Source organism: Aspergillus wentii (assembly GCF_001890725.1).
Source record: "Aspergillus wentii DTO 134E9 unplaced genomic scaffold ASPWEscaffold_1, whole genome shotgun sequence".
NCBI lineage: Eukaryota > Fungi > Ascomycota > Eurotiomycetes > Eurotiales > Aspergillaceae > Aspergillus > Aspergillus wentii.
In genome coordinates, this window is record NW_024467832.1 from 3,264,133 (window position 1) to 3,281,230 (window position 17,098).

A 17,098-nucleotide genomic window follows, 5' to 3' on the forward strand; every position below is an offset into this window, starting at 1 on the left:
AGAATGAGCTTTTCAACCTCCTGCTTCTACTTATCTAGGCGCGTGCAACTGCACGGATGCTTTAGGGGGGGAGCAGCTGCTCTGCACAAATCACTTTCTCCAATATCACTACATCATGTCTTTCCGTCTTCTTGCGTGTCGCATGGTCGTCAAGGATACAAGTCTTCCAGTGTTCTGAAGCCTCGGTCAGCCAATGAAACAACATTCGTCCGACGCAGCTCAGACTTGTCATCTTCATCGCCTCTGGTAGCCGAGCCAGGCCACACAACGGAAAAAAACCCAGCAACCTATTACACTCCTCCTAAGACTGGTCTGATTGCATCTCTTCCTCAATCATGGATACCGTATGCCGAGCTATTACGCCTCGATAAGCCCACGGGTACATACTATCTTTTTTTCCCGTGCTTATTCTCAACCCTTCTCGCTGCACCTATGGAATCTCACGTTACACCTGTACAAGTCCTTGGGACGGCGGGGCTCTTCTTCGCCGGTGCGTTGATTATGCGAGGGGCTGGGTGTGCGATCAATGATCTATGGGACAGGAATTTGGACCCTCATGTCGAACGTACAATGTTTCGACCTATTGCCAGAGGCGCAATATCTGCTGAAAAAGCTCTGTGTTTCACTAGTGTCCAGCTGCTAGCCGGTCTCGGTGTCCTCATTCAATTTCCCACCCAGTGCTTGTGGTATGGAATTCCTAGTCTAATTTTAGTGGCAACATACCCCCTTGCCAAGCGTGTCACCTACTACCCCCAAGCTGTTTTAGGGCTTACATTTTCATGGGGTGCAATAATGGGATTTCCAGCATTGGACTTGGATCTGCTCACCAATTCCGCGGCTTTGAGTACTGCTGTGGCGCTTTATTCAAGCTGTGTTGCATGGACAGTATTGTACGATATGATATACGCACACATGGACATAAAAGATGATATAGCTGCAGGAATCAAGTCAATTGCTCTACGTCATGAACACAACACCAAGGCGGTTCTTTCTGGTCTGGCAGCGGCCCAAGTGACACTGCTCGCTGGAGCGGGTGTAGCGGCAGGTGCCGGTCCCATTTTTTTCATCGGCAGCTGCGGAAGTGCAATTGTGACTCTTGGGACCATGATTTGGAAGGTTCAGCTCAAAAATGTCCAGAACTGCTGGTGGTGGTTCAAGAACGGGTGTCTCTTCACTGGAGGAGGCATCACCTTGGGAATGTTGTGTGACTATCTGGCGCAATTTTTCGATCTATACGGGGACAAGGGATCGAGATCTGAGTTGAGATTATGAAAAAAGCTTCTTGATGTGTTGAAAAGTATCTTATTGGCCAGTTCATGTTCAACTACCTACCTATTACCTACTGCCTCAGGATACCATTCTCAAGTGTTCTAACAGAGCGAGATTTTTATTATTGTTTTTAGAGGTATCTATCCATTTCTATATTGTTTTTATAGCAGCGAACCTCAGTCGTGTACAGTAATTCAGCAATAGGAAAATATGCTTCTAGTTATAGAAAGAAGGCCATATGGTAGCTTTTTGCTTTTTAAATTCTTCTCCGGATTTTTTTATTTTTTAAGTCATTTCTAGGCAATTATGAAATTGTCACATGGTCAGCCTCGATACCAAGGTACTTGGACGGATTACATACTACATCGTTATGCGAGGGAAGAGGTGGAACCCATTGACGTATAGGTAACTAGGTCCTTCCGCCCGGAAGATTATTGTTAATCCGCGATCTCTACTGGCGTACCTACGTGTATACTTATTTAATCCAATTCATCTCACACTTTCGGAACATATTGGAATCAAATATACTTAAACTCCATAGACCCATCATGTTTCTGAGGACAGCATTTTCTTCGGTAGGTTTTTGACAGCGTTGGCTTCGTATAACCTGAGCTTATCGAGATCTTCCAGGCATTCCGACCACTCTCAAGGTCAAATTACGCTCTGCAGCCACGATCATCAGCTTTTCGAGTGCCATCCATCCTTCATGCCCGACTACTGTCTTCCGATACAAAGGCGGCAATCGACAAAGCGGTCGGATCTGCTCCCGTTGTCCTGTTCATGAAGGGCACACCCGAAACACCGCAGTGCGGCTTCTCCCGAGCCAGTATCCAAATTCTGGGCTTGCAAGGAGTAGATCCTAAGAAGTTTGTTGCATTCAACGTGCTTGAGGACCTGGAATTGCGCCAAGGTATTTCAGTAGACGACTCCTTGATTACTCCTTGTCTTAATACGATAAGACTAATATTTCCTTCAATTCGCCTAGGTATCAAGGAGTATTCGGACTGGCCGACGATCCCTCAGCTGTACCTGGAAAACGAATTTGTTGGTGGGTGTGATATCTTAATGTCTATGCATCAAAATGGAGAGCTCGCGAAAATGCTTGAGGAGAAGGGAGTCTTGGTGGCAGCCGACTAATCAAGTCTAAAGTTTTGCCAACTTCTCTTGCCCCTACTCTGTACTCTCATGTATTATTTATAGGAAATTTTATACTGTCTGGCTGGTATGTTTTTCTGTTGGCAATTTTATCGAAGCTCGGTTATATCATTCGAAAATGACTAGTACGAAATGTATAGATGTCTGGTTGCTTGCATATTGCTCATGATATGGAATAATGTCAGCGCTTCTTAAAAATACCCGCTTTAACATGGAATTGCCATTCTTCCTGCATAGACAAATTAATAGTAACCCAGTATGGAGTATGGAATGAAGGATCAGTGCGAGCACTGTCACTGATGTATGTTCAACTCTCTTTACAAGCATCAGTCAAGAGTATTTATATTTGTTTTGCCATCAAACGCATACTCCACGCTGCAGCTAATTGGCTGCCTCCTTGGACCTTGTCAGCTCCTCGACAACCCCTTTTTGAAGCTTGGCTCGTTGTCTTTCTTCATACGCCTCTCGACTCTTCAAGATCCTGTCAACAATTTCACCAGCATTCACATGCTGGAAAGCATGGTTACTGATCTCTTTGAATATACCCATTTTCTTCGGCCCAGTGTAGGGATCATATGTGAGGGGTATGAACGTTGTGGGCCCATGGTAGACGGCTTTGGGAACACCTGACGGCAGAGCTTCTAGGTAGGACTGGGTCGGGGAAAATGGTGCTGAGAAAACGACAGCATGGATATACTGCTGAAGGTCAGTGGATTGTGCCCTGGATTTTGGGGTAGAAAATTGCTTACACGGCACTGTAGAACGCACAGCCCACGCTCAAAAACGTTCATAATTGGGTAGTTAAGACCTTTCCAATGATTGATCACGTCGTCATCATGGATGCCAGCGACGATGTAGGCAGGTGCATAGTCTTCTCCATAATCATGAATTCTTGCTGCTCTTTGCGTGGGCTCATACCAGCCACGTTGGTGGCCTTCTAATTCCTCCAGTGCCAGGACCTGTCGAAGAAACTCGATGTGACCGGACGAGAAGAGATCAAAGCCGCCATCGACATAAACAACGCGCTGTCCTGGTCTTGGAAGCTTCCCATCAACGAGGGTTTCAAACAGCCCAGCTTCCTCAGCCACACCATCAATTTTAGCTGAGCTTGAACCAGACCAAGTCCAAACCTGGGGACCAGGCTGCAAGCCACTCTCATCGGTGGCATAGTCTTTGATTCTCTGCATAAGTTCGTTGGCGGATCTTTTTTGCTCCCCCGGGCTGCCTGAGCCCTCTTCCCCAGAAAGTGTACCTTTCACTGATTTGATGAAATGGCCCTTGGTGCAAAGAAGCATGCGACCAACAAGATCAGTGGTAGATATTCCTGGGGTTCTTTTGACCACTCGAAAGCGCCCAGCTGCTTTGACAAACCGGTAGCAGTCATCACCGTTACTATCAGAAGTGATGTCGTCCCCATGGACAACATATTGGCAACCATAATGGGACACCCACGGTAACGATGTAACATACGGTGCACAGGGGATACAGCGAGATGCCCACCGACAAGCCTCTACTGCGGCTACTCTAGATAGGGGGAGCAATCATGTCAGTGACAAGTACGCAAGCAGGGTTCTGTATATGTTGACTGACCGCTCCTCCAATGTCATCACTGTCGGGCCCTTGTTCTCAAGAATGGCTTGGTCGGAATGCACACCGACGAAGAGTTCGGTCCCTAATCTACGGGCTTGAAGCATTGCCCCGGCATGTCCTACAAAGAAAAATTTCTAATTAGGGAAATTATTTTCATATTTTAAAAGACCGGGTTGACTCCTCACCGTGGTGACTAAAGTCAAAACAGCCATCGACCCAAATGCGATCGCCAGATATGGGCACATCATCTTGGGGGTCCACGGGCCACTGCCCGGGCGACGGCACAGGCTCCTCAGACGAAGATGTACTCATTTTGAGTGTAAGATTAAAATTGTGAGGTATGTTTAATCCAAATGCGTTCGGCGGAAATGTGTGTGGTTTAGTCGCTTTGGGTGTGTACTGGGTGTACGAGAATATGTCTTGGGAAGAGGGGCAAATTAGGGCATAGAGTAGTTCTGTTGCGGCAGCGGAGTCTGGAGGAGTCTAAGAAAGGGGGAGAATTTACGGGTGCGGGAAACGTAGTCGCCATCAAGCAGCGCAAGTCCCACTAATAAATCATGGGTGAGATTCACTAGTACATTGTAGTAGTAATCCACATCAGTTTTCATCGGGAAACCAAGGTTCAAAGCAAAAAGGCCCTTCGATACTTAGTTAGTATCTCCCTACTCTGAAGTTCTGTTCCTAAATGACATAAAACTTTATACTACTCGTTAGTTAGTTGATGCCATATAGACCACCTGACACCTCATATCGCATTAAGGAGAAGACCTTCTTGCTGGGGAGAGCTTTCTCCAGATCTTATCGACCAAGCAATCCATATCAACGGACAGTCGTCATCTGATATTACTGATCTATCCTTTCCGTCGCGAACTGGTTCGGAATCAGAGTCTTATTGAGACGGAGAGTGACTCCCTGGTTGCCTCGCTAGTGTTCCTGCGCCTGCCCCGATAATGATTTCATCTACATTTGCTCCAAGCCTGTCTCGTAGAGACACGGGTAAATCAAGCGTGGGACATGAAAGTACAGGTACTCTCGGAAGCATCCCTCCCCCTTTGGCAGGCGGGGGCGGCTCTTTCGGGCCTCAAAGCGCTGGCGCTATCTACCATCACATCCACGACATGGCCTCAAAACGAATATCGACTTTGGATTACCTGAGAAAGGCGTCAGTTCATCAAAGCCCCTTAGGTCTCGGGATAATAAACTAATCTTTTTGTAGTCATGAAGGTCGCGTTTATTGGTTTAATACGGTGCATTTCTCTCGTGCTGATATAGGACGTATGCCGTATTTCGAGCAGCGAAAGCTTTCTCGTCGCGCGATCAACTATCTTCTCCTCGGTCTGTCTCTGCCACCAATCCTAGACGTGAATTCAACGCCATCTGAATACCTGCGTGCCCTCAATGCACTTTTGCTTGAGTTTGAAGCATTCCAACAAGTCCATCCACCCGACGGAAGCTCCTCGTCTTCATTAGCCCGAGCACGCATCCCGCAGATGTTTAAAAGAGCAGCACACGCGGGAACCAAGACCAGAAGAGCCAGTTCCGCAACTGAAATCGGTCTGCCCATGCAATCCAGCGACCCATCAGACCTGAAAGCCATGGCGGGAAATATCACGTCGTCCGCCACCGCTGCGGCTTCCGTCATTTCTTTTCCCCACACAGAGTCCTCGGAGCTTCTGCCTGGCGAGGAATATTCCTACCTGCTGACACCTTCTTTGCCATTCGAGCCAGATTTCTTTGAGACATTTGCAACATTGTGTGACGTGCTGATTGATTGCTACACTCGTCTCGTTGCTTTGGTATCGACCCCTTCTGTGTGCACAGTCTCTCTGGGCGAATTGTTTTCAAAGGCAGATGCAAAGCTGCGGAAGATCATGGTTGCAGGGGTTGTGCGAGAATTTGAGGACGTAAGCCGGAATAGCGCCAAGAACGAGGTTTCTGGTGTCAGTCGTGTGGTTTTAGGTGGCCTTCTAGGCTAGTATTCGACATGATCATAGGATCTGGCCTGTATAAAAGCAAAACGTAATCCATTGGGTTGATTTAGCTGGTAAGGAGTTTAGAAACATTCAAGGGCAATGCAGACAGGAAACCTATATCTTGGTTGATATATCTTATGTACGATTAATTTGTCTATGCGCAGTAGGGATCCTGGGTTCAATCATATTTATACTCCAGTACAATTCTATATTTCATAGAAGGGGAGGTGGTGGCGTAACGTGGAAAATTATTAAATAACACAGATCAAGTCGGGTGTATCTATTGTAACACTCAAACATGCCTCACAATAAAAGAAGCGTGATAATCATATAAACATTAGCAGATAGCCTGTGGGAAACAGACAGAGAGGTTTAAAGAAAAAGAAGCACAGAAAGAACAGAAAACGCCACCTGACACCCCGTGCTTTTTTATACATAAAAGAAAGTAGACCAAACAGACGCCGAATCATGCAAGCGCTCAACGGGAAGATGCGGGGCAAGTAATCATCTCAAGTCAGCAACAACGGACGGAGCAAACAGCTCATGGTTGTAATTGCTTGTTCTCATGTTCGCGCTGTTCACCAAATACTCGCCGGCTCATCTCGAGGACGGTCTCGAACCCTTCCCGGCCCATCTTGGCATTCTGGCTGAATCTCTCCACACTTGCTTCCTCGACTTTATTCTTAATTTTCTGCCATCCGCCGCAAAGTGCTGTGATTTTGGCTTCTTGGGTGAATTCCGTCGTGGAGATTGATTTCGAAGACGACGGCTGATACGTGACAGTTTCTTGAACTTTGAGCACATTGGACCACGTGAGATTGGTAGAACACATTGTCACTTTCTTTGATATGGGGTCAACGTAAGAAATCTCATAGACATGAGATGTAGCGCCACCTCCAAATAGTGAGAGAACCCATTGTGGCACTGATTGGTTGCAGGTAATGAGACGCTCGGTTCGCAGCTGTATTTCATGGAATGGTCAGCCAGTCTATTGCTTAAGAAGCACCTTTAACAATGACCGAATAAAAAAAGCGGGATAACATACAATGCCAGTCTGCGAATCAATCTTTCGAGATAGAGTATCGACTGCCACGACGTGGGTTGACTTGTCGTTCCATGGGCAGTATTTTCGCCAGTTCGCAGTAGAAACCTCGTCCCAGGAGTAATCGAAAGTGCAAATCGAAGAAAACACTTTCATGGCGATAAATGACAAGGCAAAGGGCCTTGGAAAGACGCCTTTGTTAGACAGGTGAGGCAATATTTGCTTTGCTGCGAGTCTCAGGCCACAACAGTAACTAGTAGAAATGATTTGGATTGGAGAGGCAGTGGGGGGTCTGAAAAAAACCAGAGACTACAAAAAAAGAAAGAAGAATAGGGAGGAAAATGAGAAATATTCGACTACAAAGTGAGCAAATGAAAGCTCTGGAAGAAACTGTCGCAGGTAGGAGGCTTGGAATGATGATGACAGTTGATGGCGATCACGAGCGAGTGGAACAGGAAAAAATTTAGTCTCTGGGGAAAACGAAAGTTCAAGTGTTGTGATTGCCGCTGGTCGGGATTCTTCGGCAGAAAACGTCACCCGTGGTACATACTAGGTACCAAGTACGGAGTACCTCCAGGTACTATCATTGGTACGGAGTGAGTATATACATACACACTTAACATGACCTACCTAAGGTAGGTAGGTAGGTACATACCTAAACCCTGGAACTCCAAGGCCAATCTGCAGATTATTCTATTCAGCATTAGTATATACGATTGGGTAGTGCTTTTCTTAGGTAATTTGTACCAGCGGCTAGACCTAGACAATAATAGGTTAGGTTATCACTTTCTGTTTTGACTCAGTCCGATCGAGTCAAACATACGGAGTACCTATTTCGGATATAATCCAAGTATGATACTTGTAGTGCGAAATATTTCTCAATGTGTTCGATTTTAAAAAATACTATTGACTGGGGATATATTATCCATCAGACTGCCACAAGAACTGTTCATGATGATAACCTTAGGTATTGCGGGTAAGGTAGCAGCCTACTTCGGTACCTTATCCACCTGAGTTGCTCACCATTCATACCATCCAACCAGGAACCCTGGAAGGAACAGCGGACTAGGTACTTACATAGAATGGGTAACACTGCAACAGTTGCTCCCCTCCCCAATTTTACAACATCAAGGAAAATCCTACTTTTTGACATCACGTCGACACGGATATCGCTGTCATCAGCCCTTATTTTCTTGATCTGACCTTTGAATTTCTTATTAAGTGCAATTCAACGACAGAAAATGGTTGAGCTCAGAAAGCGCAAAGCGCCAGTGCAACCTCCTGCGATAGAGAAAAGAGCCAAGAAAGGCCAATCGTCTACTACAACACCCACAGACACTGCTAAAAAACACACTTCCAAGTCCTCTGGGTTGTCTAGTGGTATTCCTGGTGTTGGCGACACAATTGTTCTAGAGGGATTTGGCGGTGAGATTGAGACAAGCGAAGGTACGAAGACGACTCTAAAGAATCTCGTGGATGCGAGTCATTCTGGTGTTGTACTGTTTACATATCCAAGAGCCTCAACTCCTGGCTGTAAGTTACCTTGGCTTTTGTCTCTTTTTCAAATATCACCATTGCAACGCCTATTACATGGCTGGTACTCCGTACATATGTTCCAATCCACCCTTTCACCTGACCATTGTCCCATCAGGCCTTGTATTTATGCTCGTTGCCATATTATTATTCGCAAAGAAATGCTCACATCACTAAGGTACCAAGCAAGCCTGCTTGTTTCGCGACAGTTACGATCACATAACTTCGACTGGTCTATCTGTCTACGGCCTTTCGACGGACTCGCCCAAGGCTAACACTACGTTCAAAACCAAGCAGAATCTTCCGTATTCTCTCCTGTGCGACACTTCGGCCGCGTTGATTGCAGCCATCGGGTTCAAAAAGGAGCCCAAAGGAACAACTAGAGGCGTTTTTGCGGTAGATAAAACAGGTAAAGTGTTGCTTCTACAGGCGGGTGGCCCAGACGCGACAGTGCAGGCTGTGGTGCAATTGATTTCTACGAATCTCAAAAAAGATGAATTGAAGCCGGAGACCAAAGCCAGTCGAGTCACCAGTCACGGATAATCAAGAATATCCACCAGATTCATATCGGCGAAAGTGAAGCTGCGATTTCCACTTGCTATTGGCAAAGCCAGGTCAATATCCATAAACATTATTATGTATTCAAAACAAACGTTATTTCCTAGCCCCTAACCACTGAGGCACCAATGGCCGATTTTAATGGCGTTGGAGTTTACCAATCGCTGCGCCCTTGTTCTCCAAATTAATCATTTACTTCCGTAAATTTTCGCCACTGACCTTCCTGTTACAACCGTAGCACTTGGCGAGTTTTTTATAAAAGGAAAGGAACCGTTTGTATTCATGCATTCATTGATATATTGTTAATAATATTAGAGTGAAAAGGTTTTCAGAATCCTCCTACATAATGAGCCAAACAGATCTTTGTGGCTTGATAGCGATTTCTTGGGCAGTAATGGGTACGAATTGACTTTGTTTTCCATTTGAATTTATCATTATGCTGGAGAGCAATATAGACAGTCAAAGCGTTAGTCTTCGTTGTAGTGGTTGGAATCGGTATATCTCAGCGGAAGAAAAGTTGTTCCGTAACAACATCAGCCGTCGACTCTTCCCTCGAGCAGCCATGATCCCGCTACCATTCACCACACGATAGAGGCAATCTCCACTTCAATCCAAGAACTAGGCATCTCGGGGTAAGAAAAAACGATAAATTGAGCATTTGCTTTTATTTTCGCCGTGCGCAGACTTATTGGAGCTTGTGATACTGATACATGAACAGGTCGAGATCTTACATATCATGGCTCGCGGTTTTCTTAAAGCAGCCAATGCCGCATCGAACGTGGTTGCCGTTCATCAGGTAAGGATACTGGCATAGGGCCCTTTCATTGACTTTGAGCTTCTAAGCACCCGGCTTTATTTTAACAAACAAAAAAAAGAAATACACTGTTCAATCCACCGGAATATGGGAACGTCTTCGCCGCCTCCTTTCTATTGATCCCAACCGCTCGACCGGTATTCCATTAAACGCTCAATACCGTCTTCCTACGCCTGGGGCTTTGCCTCCGCTATCTTACGATGATCCCGTAACCATCCCAGCGGGTGACATTGCCGATAATCCTTACTGGAAGCGGGATGTTCGGAGGAGCTACCCCAAGCTCAGTACCGTGAACCAGGCAGATGCCGTGGGTCTTCTAAGCGTTGGTAGCAAGGCAGCGCCAAAGGATGATGTTCTGCAGATTGGCGAAGCGGGCGCAAAGCAATTGGTCGATGTCAAGCAGCAGGGAGAGGAACGCGGCTTGGCTGCTCTCTTTGAAAAGAACCAGAAAGGTGTCCAGGGTGTCCTGAGTACCAGTGGCTTGCCGCCATTGCCTTGCAACCTCAGTTCGTCGACATCGAAGTATGAACTTGGTGATGACCATGGCTATCCTGATGTGTATGCCCCATCGTCGCCCCCGGCCTTTTGGCGTTTGCTGACATTTGTAAAAAGGTACCCTTGTCGAACTTTTGTTTAAGCTGTGATAAAATAGCCTAGAATCAATCTCATTCTGCTTGCCCTACCAGTATATCTGTCTTACCGCAAGTTGTTCTTATTGGGCAAGATTGCCTCAGGGGAGGCCGCTGGTTTTAAAGCTCGGTGGATATACGCGTGCTGGCACCGTATATAAATTTATCTACGCGGATGTCATGTACTCTGTGTGATGATCTACCCCGTATAAAGAGACTGATTCTAGGATGACTTTCTAGAATACTAGTATTCTGCCATATGGTGCAGCGGTAAGGCCCAGAAACGCTCCTCAGCTGTTGAGCTATGATACTCTGTGCATCCTGCTAGAATACACAGGTGTACATTATAAAAAGTATATATGTACAATATAAGTCTTATGGGAAAAGAAAGAGAAGTGTGCCCAAGTTATTACCTACGCAATGTATTGCAGCCTACCAGTAGTTACAGCCTACTATTATCCAATGCTATGTAGAATTAACTACACTCTACGTCGTTTAAAGATAGTATAATAGTATATATCAAGGGGGTCGATTGGTTTTTACTTCGTAAAGAAAGGACTACTCATTTTAAATTCTAGTCTAAACCTTTAAGCATTAACCCAATTAACTATCTAAAAAGCGCTGGGCTATCTGGCTATATAATACTGTTATCTTAAGATTTTATTTAAGTTATATCGAGAATGGCTGGAAGTGTACAGTGGAGCGAAATAACCAAGCTTTTTGGGGGGTTTATGTAAGTTATTTAGAATTATATACATATCTTTTCAAACATAGAAATCGCTATCTTAGTTAGATATTTATTGAGTAGGCATGTATAATCTAATATTACTACAAAAACAAATACTAACTTTAGTATAAGAAACCACAGAAAATCTGCAGGAATCTACTTTCTACTTACATACATACGGACCTCTTCTATGGAATACCCTCTTCTGCCTCTTGAGCAATGTTTAGTCACGATATCACCATGTGCCAAGGATACAATCTTGCACTAAGGCTAACATTAGAAGTCCACTTCAGCCAGATATTCCTTTATCGTTCTGTCTGGGTATCTTGTATGTTTCAAATATCAAAGTTTTGTATACTGTGGCAAGTTGCTGGAGACTACGATATACGCAGTGCCAATGGAAATGAGTGTAAATCCTGACTAGCTAAAAGCTAGGGTCAGGAAATATGGCATTTATAGCCATTGCTACAAGAAGAATCATCCCAGTCACCTGCCTAGCTAACAAACAAAGAGGTACTCCTACCTACGTGGGACCTTGACAGGCTGAATACCTATTTTTTTTTTTTTTTAGAATTCGTACTTGGGAAGGAGATATACATGACACTTTCGCGAAGCATTCTTCGTTTAATTTTAATTTTATTTATGTATGTATGGCAAACCATGACCACTTGCAAAATCTCTTACATTGACCTGGCATGCACTTAAATCTCACAGGCCGGTCAGCCTAGTCAAAGGGATTCGTACGTGTGCCCCACCAAGTGAGGAATAGACTCAATCCAACGGTTTCAAACACTCTAGTGACCGTACCCACAGCAACCGTGTCAAGGGGTCTTTTCTCTGCGAAAACCTGACTGATGAACTATATAGGGTTGTAGTCAGTATCAGTAAATATGGCAACTGTATAATGCATGCGGGAGTAAATGCGTACCCCTGGGGCTGCACTGGCCATGAAAACAAGGCTTCCCAAATAAGCGGCACCTTTGTAGCTCAATGTTCCTGTCGCATTAACCAACGCTGCAATTCCATAAGTCTGCACGGCGCTCCCAACCAAGGAACTACCCCAGGCGGCGGCTGCTCCAGCAGCCTCTTTGGACTTGATGAATTCTTCTTTCGAGTTGGCAGCCTGTGCACGATGGTAGGTATCCCCGAAGACGGGTGCGAGGATACCCAAAGAAGCCGTATGGGTGAAGATAGTGCCCATTGCAATTGCAGATGGCTTCACGGGAGGTAAATCTGAGCATAATAATGGGCGTTTAGCATCGACTAACCGGTGAGCCCTGAGGCTACTAGGAGGTTCTACTCGGGAGTATACTCACAGTGAAGAGTCGTCATTTTAAGCGTGGATGCTGATATTCCTGAGGAAAAGGTCCATTCAAGTATACAGAAAACCAAGGCGGGGTGAAATGCAATCTTCACACCGTGTGGTTGACAGTAGGAAGAGGGAATGAGTGTCCTTTTCAATCAACCGTTCTGTTTTCAAATGTTACACGAAGTGGCCATTTTTGCAGGGTATGTAGTGACGTCGTCATGATCAAAAGACTCCGGATATAGCGATGGACCGATTGTACCATACACATAGGTACATCCATGATGGAACCTTTAGCCTGAGTTATGGAACTTGGAAGTTGGAAGGCTATATGACGAGCCAATTACCCGGCCTTAGATCTATGCGAGGGAAATCCGGAGAGAAAAATAGTGGGGTATGACGTCAAACAATGGCTACCTAGTCGTAATATGTAACATGTACATACCACATGTGGCGCACGGGTAGGTAGTAGATAGGTACTACTACTACAGAGTACTCAGTAGGTGACCTACGTACCCCCATTCAATAGTAATATTATTATACAGAGCTTTTTATGGGTAGTGTAAAGTGAGTTTGTATCCCATGCACTGTGCCTATAGGCAACACCTAGAAGGGTTAGATGATTTTCTACCTAGGGAGAGCTTGTACTGTTTCCCATTTTTCCAAATCTATTAGTACATGCAACTCAAATTCATAAGAAATTCCAGACACCAGATTAGGAGGTAAAGGTAAGTAAGATAGGTACCTAGGCAAAGGACCTGGGTTATCAGTTATTCTGAGTAGGGATACGAACCTAGTACATATATGCATAATTAGTAAGATATTTGTGCATAAGTATGTGCATGGGGTTCCTTGAGGGAAAGAAAAAATAATTACCCCTCCAACACAAAGAATTACTCTATTGATGAACACCTCACAACACAGACCCCTCCTCCCTATCATCAAGATTATCAAATTGGGTTTATAAAAGGAATCCCTCTCCAAAGCAATTCTGGTTTTATCTGGCCAGATTTGCTACATATGTCGTCCAGTGTTGGTCTTTGCTTATTTTCTACATTGATGAACATTACCTCAGCTCCATGTCATCAGATTCGGAATCAGATGCCCCCTTTAATGTCAGCGAGACTTTGATCCCATTTAGAGATATTAAACCCGTGGATAACAGCAGTGTGTCTTTCGATGGTATTTTGGACAATCCTTTGGTCCTCAAAGAAGACCTCAAAGATGGATGCGGTGGCCAGCTATGGCCAGCCGGGATGGTTCTAGCGAAATATCTACTGCGCCGGCATCACTCGGATTTTTCTGGAAAAACAATGTCCGTATACCCTTATTCCTCATTGATGCTTTCTATTTCTTGGTGTGGTATAAGCCTACTGCGCTAGGATATGTTACTGATTCTTGGATAGAGTTGAACTGGGGGCTGGGGGCGGTCTCGTTGGGCTTGCGGTTGCACGGGGCTGTACCGTTGGTCCATCTCCTATTTATATTACAGACCAGCAACCGATGTTGCCTCTGATGGAGACAAATATCGAGCTCAATGACCTCTCATCGACTGTTGCAGCTGCAGTTTTGGATTGGGGGGCCCCTCTTCCAGATTGTATTCCGGCTCACCCCGCGATCATACTTGCCGCAGATTGCGTCTACTTTGAACCGGCCTTCCCTCTTTTAATCACCACCCTCAAAGATCTCTTGGGTCCTGAGTCTGTCTGTTACTTCTGTTTCAAAAGACGTAGACGAGCGGACCTTCGTTTTATAAAAATGGCAAAAAAGGCATTCGACATTGAGGAGGTCCATGATGACCCTGATGTGGATATCTACAGACGAGAAAATCTTTTTCTCTACGCAATACGTTCAAAATCATGCAAAAGGGATAGTCGTGAGAGGGATTGAGGTATTGGCTTTGAGGATCCTGTGCTTTAGAAAACATAGAGAAGCAAAATCAGGCCAATACTCTGGTATCGAGGCTGAAATTATATCGCATGAAAATTGGCATGGAGGTAACCAAGAAAGGCGAAAGAGGTATTATTTAATTGGAGTAGGTGTTACAACTTCAGTGTGTCGGTGCCATTCTTCGCGTTGGTCCCATTCGCTTTGCCATGTATATCCGTGACTTCGCCTTGCTTGCCAATGAGCTTGACGCCTCCCTTTTTCAAGTCGGACACCAGTTGTTGTCTTTCTGCAGATTTCCCAGGTTGGTCTCCGGGGGCTTCGGCATTGGCCTTCCTCTGGTTCTTCTTGCGTTGACGTCTGAGCTTAGCCTTGTCTTCACGGGTCATCTCTTCCTTCGCAATAGATGCCCCACTCTTCAACACCCGCTCTCCAGCGGTTTTACCATCACCAGGTGTATAGATCTCCTGTGGTGCAAGGGCTGCCGATCCATTTACAGCACCGCCAACCGCCGGTCGAGCCTCCTCCATCATAATTGTTGCCACATCAGTGACAACATTTATGTTGGCCTGTGGTGCTTTGGGCTTGTAATGCCAGTTAGAAAGCGTATCCAACTGAGAGCTTATTTCCCCCCATAAGTTGGTAATTTCTGCATGCTCCCGCATCAACTTCTGGTTCTTAGGGTCAACATAGTTGGGATCAGTAGCACGAAGATGATCGATTTCATATAACTCCGCAAGGCTTTGTTGTGGTTTAGTGTCCTCAAGTTCGAACCTGGATTTTCTCGTGTGTTGCCGGTCTGAAACGCCAGGGCGACGACGAATGACTTCATCAAACTCTCTGGCAAGAATACGTCGTTTGACCAGTTCCTCAATATCCTCGGAGACCTCTGTTGTGACAACAGGGACAGGCTTTCCAATCCTCTCAAAGTCTAAATCTTCCTCGATTAGAGAGTTCACAGGTCTCTCGACTGCTCGGGCTTCACCAGCAAGCATCCATTCTTTTTTGGCGACATTGGCTGCTTCTAGACGACGGATTTCATCCGCAATACGTGCGCGTTGCTTCTCGTGTGTTGATTGTTGGTCCTGGGTATGGTTGGCATCATCATTTGAGAGACCTTCGTCTTCACCTGAAGCCTCATCCTCAAACAAATCTCGACGCACATCAGCCATAGCACGATTCACATCGTTCTCGAGAGTAATTGTGTCTGGTTGGGTCTTTGGGAGGGGGCGTGTCTTGTTAGACGCGACCTTTCGAGGTGGTGGTGCGAAGAAATCGGAGTACTTGATATCACTCGTGTTGATCCAGCTCGTACCATTCTGACCATCGCCATAGATGATTTCGTCATCCTCAGAATCTGACTGTCCCTGGAGGTTTGCGTTACCGAATGTAGGACCTTCATCACTATCACTCATATCATCATATTCAACGTTGCTTTTGTTGTTTGATCCCAACTCTTTTACAAAAGACTTCGAATTTCCGGCAGCAAGAGGATTTGCATGCCAATCAATTTCTTCCTCATCGCTTTCGGAATCTTCATTCGGTCCACCTTTGGCATCCTCCCTTTCAAACATTTCAGACTGCTTATTGAAGTCGTCGATTGAAAAGAAGCCATCGTTTAAGCCAAATCGATCCTGTGTATATGTATCACGGTTGCTTTCGTCGTGTGATTCTACCGAAGCCGAATATTCGTCGATTTCCTCCATGCTGCTCTGCACATCCGATTCATTGTGGGTCGGGTCCTCGGTCTCTGATACCGACTCCATATTTGCGTCATCGCTATTGTCGGCGCTTGAGTGGTCTTCTTCGATATGTGCTTTATTGTCGCGCTCTGATTCACTGGACCCAAAACTTTCATCATCGAACCCTTCTGAAGGCCATGCTTGAGATGAGATCTCTTTAAAATACAGAGATCTTCGAGCATAATCATGCTCAACTTCCTGTCCAGCAAAATCAAGAATTCGTGTTGCCTGCTCCCAAATCTGATCTGGTGTGAACCCCTCCACATATAATTGCTTAAGCTGTAAAATTTGACCCGCAGGTTCTTGTTCGATTTCCGACCTCTTGCGCTTTTTGTTACCTTGCTGATGGGGAGACTGGGAATCACTTATAGAAACAGCAAGTGTATCCAGAAAGCGCTTAGCAGTCTCAACAACTGTGGTATGTAATTCAGTTGTCGGGCAAACAAATGACCATGGGGTAGATAGTGCTGAATTAAGAGAAAATTGTGCTGCGCTGTGAGAATCCTGAGGGTTGACCACAGCAGATCCAAGAGAGCCTAAAAAATCATTTGCTGTCATTATGGGCAGTAATAGGCAGGTGTTATTTAATAGAGGGAAAAAAAAAAAAAAAGAAGAAAGAAAGAAAGAAAGAAAGAAAGTGGTCTTGTTTGACCTGGGATGGATGGGTTTTAAAAAAAAAAAAAGAAAAAGAAAAGGAAAGGAAAGGAAAAAAAATCAAAATTCACAGCCTATTATTTTGCCATTGCGGGTATTGCTTATCTTATCTTAAGGTTGCCTTATTAGGTTAGATTCAATGTACATAAAAGTGCTAGTAGTTACCTCTGTAGTATTTTGTGCTCCGTACATACCTAGATGATAGCAGTCGGTAGTATG

At 45.2% G+C, this 17,098-nt stretch overlaps 9 protein-coding genes across 9 annotated transcripts; 5 read left to right on the plus strand and 4 right to left on the minus strand.

Moving 5' to 3' along the window:
* Positions 1 to 3: 3 nt before the first annotated feature.
* Positions 4 to 2,406, plus strand: ASPWEDRAFT_100334 (putative para-hydroxybenzoate-polyprenyltransferase Coq2; the record flags this gene model as incomplete). Its single annotated transcript, XM_040827299.1, has 4 exons — positions 4 to 1,165; positions 1,380 to 1,405; positions 1,900 to 2,187; positions 2,263 to 2,406. The coding sequence occupies 4 exons, from the start codon at positions 4 to 6 to the stop codon at positions 2,404 to 2,406; spliced, it is 1,620 nt and encodes a 539-aa protein (XP_040694944.1).
* Positions 2,407 to 2,805: 399 nt separating this feature from the next.
* ASPWEDRAFT_47882 (ethanolamine-phosphate cytidylyltransferase) lies at positions 2,806 to 4,543 on the minus strand (the record flags this gene model as incomplete). Its single annotated transcript, XM_040837024.1, has 5 exons — positions 2,806 to 3,120; positions 3,174 to 3,948; positions 4,015 to 4,132; positions 4,200 to 4,305; positions 4,526 to 4,543. The coding sequence occupies 5 exons, from the start codon at positions 4,541 to 4,543 to the stop codon at positions 2,806 to 2,808; spliced, it is 1,332 nt and encodes a 443-aa protein (XP_040694945.1).
* A 421-nt stretch (positions 4,544 to 4,964) lies between these two features.
* Positions 4,965 to 5,990, plus strand: ASPWEDRAFT_99945 (uncharacterized protein; the record flags this gene model as incomplete). Its single annotated transcript, XM_040839700.1, has 2 exons — positions 4,965 to 5,176; positions 5,231 to 5,990. The coding sequence occupies 2 exons, from the start codon at positions 4,965 to 4,967 to the stop codon at positions 5,988 to 5,990; spliced, it is 972 nt and encodes a 323-aa protein (XP_040694946.1).
* A 538-nt stretch (positions 5,991 to 6,528) lies between these two features.
* On the minus strand, positions 6,529 to 7,185 carry ASPWEDRAFT_99413 (putative mitochondrial protein sorting (Msf1); the record flags this gene model as incomplete). The annotated part of the gene is made up of 2 exons (XM_040839662.1): positions 6,529 to 6,948; positions 7,033 to 7,185. 2 exons carry the CDS (start codon positions 7,183 to 7,185, stop codon positions 6,529 to 6,531), a joined length of 573 nt encoding a protein of 190 aa, XP_040694947.1.
* A 786-nt stretch (positions 7,186 to 7,971) lies between these two features.
* On the plus strand, positions 7,972 to 9,387 carry ASPWEDRAFT_34797 (thioredoxin peroxidase DOT5). The gene is made up of 3 exons (XM_040834090.1): positions 7,972 to 8,005; positions 8,073 to 8,562; positions 8,741 to 9,387. Exons 2-3 carry the CDS (start codon positions 8,271 to 8,273, stop codon positions 9,103 to 9,105), a joined length of 657 nt encoding a protein of 218 aa, XP_040694948.1. The 5' UTR covers positions 7,972 to 8,005; positions 8,073 to 8,270; the 3' UTR covers positions 9,106 to 9,387.
* Positions 9,388 to 9,593: 206 nt separating this feature from the next.
* ASPWEDRAFT_34798 (putative NADH-ubiquinone oxidoreductase 21 kDa subunit) lies at positions 9,594 to 11,027 on the plus strand. The gene is made up of 3 exons (XM_040834091.1): positions 9,594 to 9,752; positions 9,839 to 9,916; positions 9,996 to 11,027. Exons 2-3 carry the CDS (start codon positions 9,857 to 9,859, stop codon positions 10,569 to 10,571), a joined length of 636 nt encoding a protein of 211 aa, XP_040694949.1. The 5' UTR covers positions 9,594 to 9,752; positions 9,839 to 9,856; the 3' UTR covers positions 10,572 to 11,027.
* Positions 11,028 to 12,014: 987 nt separating this feature from the next.
* ASPWEDRAFT_34800 (DUF1761 domain-containing protein) lies at positions 12,015 to 12,945 on the minus strand (the record flags this gene model as incomplete). The annotated part of the gene is made up of 3 exons (XM_040834092.1): positions 12,607 to 12,945; positions 12,219 to 12,523; positions 12,015 to 12,149 (listed from the first exon to the last, which is right to left on the minus strand). Exons 1-3 carry the CDS (start codon positions 12,620 to 12,622, stop codon positions 12,015 to 12,017), a joined length of 456 nt encoding a protein of 151 aa, XP_040694950.1. The 5' UTR covers positions 12,623 to 12,945.
* A 730-nt stretch (positions 12,946 to 13,675) lies between these two features.
* Positions 13,676 to 14,486, plus strand: ASPWEDRAFT_167304 (uncharacterized protein; the record flags this gene model as incomplete). The annotated part of the gene is made up of 2 exons (XM_040830132.1): positions 13,676 to 13,911; positions 14,003 to 14,486. 2 exons carry the CDS (start codon positions 13,676 to 13,678, stop codon positions 14,484 to 14,486), a joined length of 720 nt encoding a protein of 239 aa, XP_040694951.1.
* On the minus strand, positions 14,318 to 16,888 carry ASPWEDRAFT_34801 (rRNA-processing protein MPP10). The gene has a single exon (XM_040834093.1). The coding sequence runs from the start codon at positions 16,781 to 16,783 to the stop codon at positions 14,639 to 14,641; it is 2,145 nt and encodes a 714-aa protein (XP_040694952.1). The 5' UTR covers positions 16,784 to 16,888; the 3' UTR covers positions 14,318 to 14,638.
* Between the last annotated feature and the right edge of the window lie 210 nt (positions 16,889 to 17,098).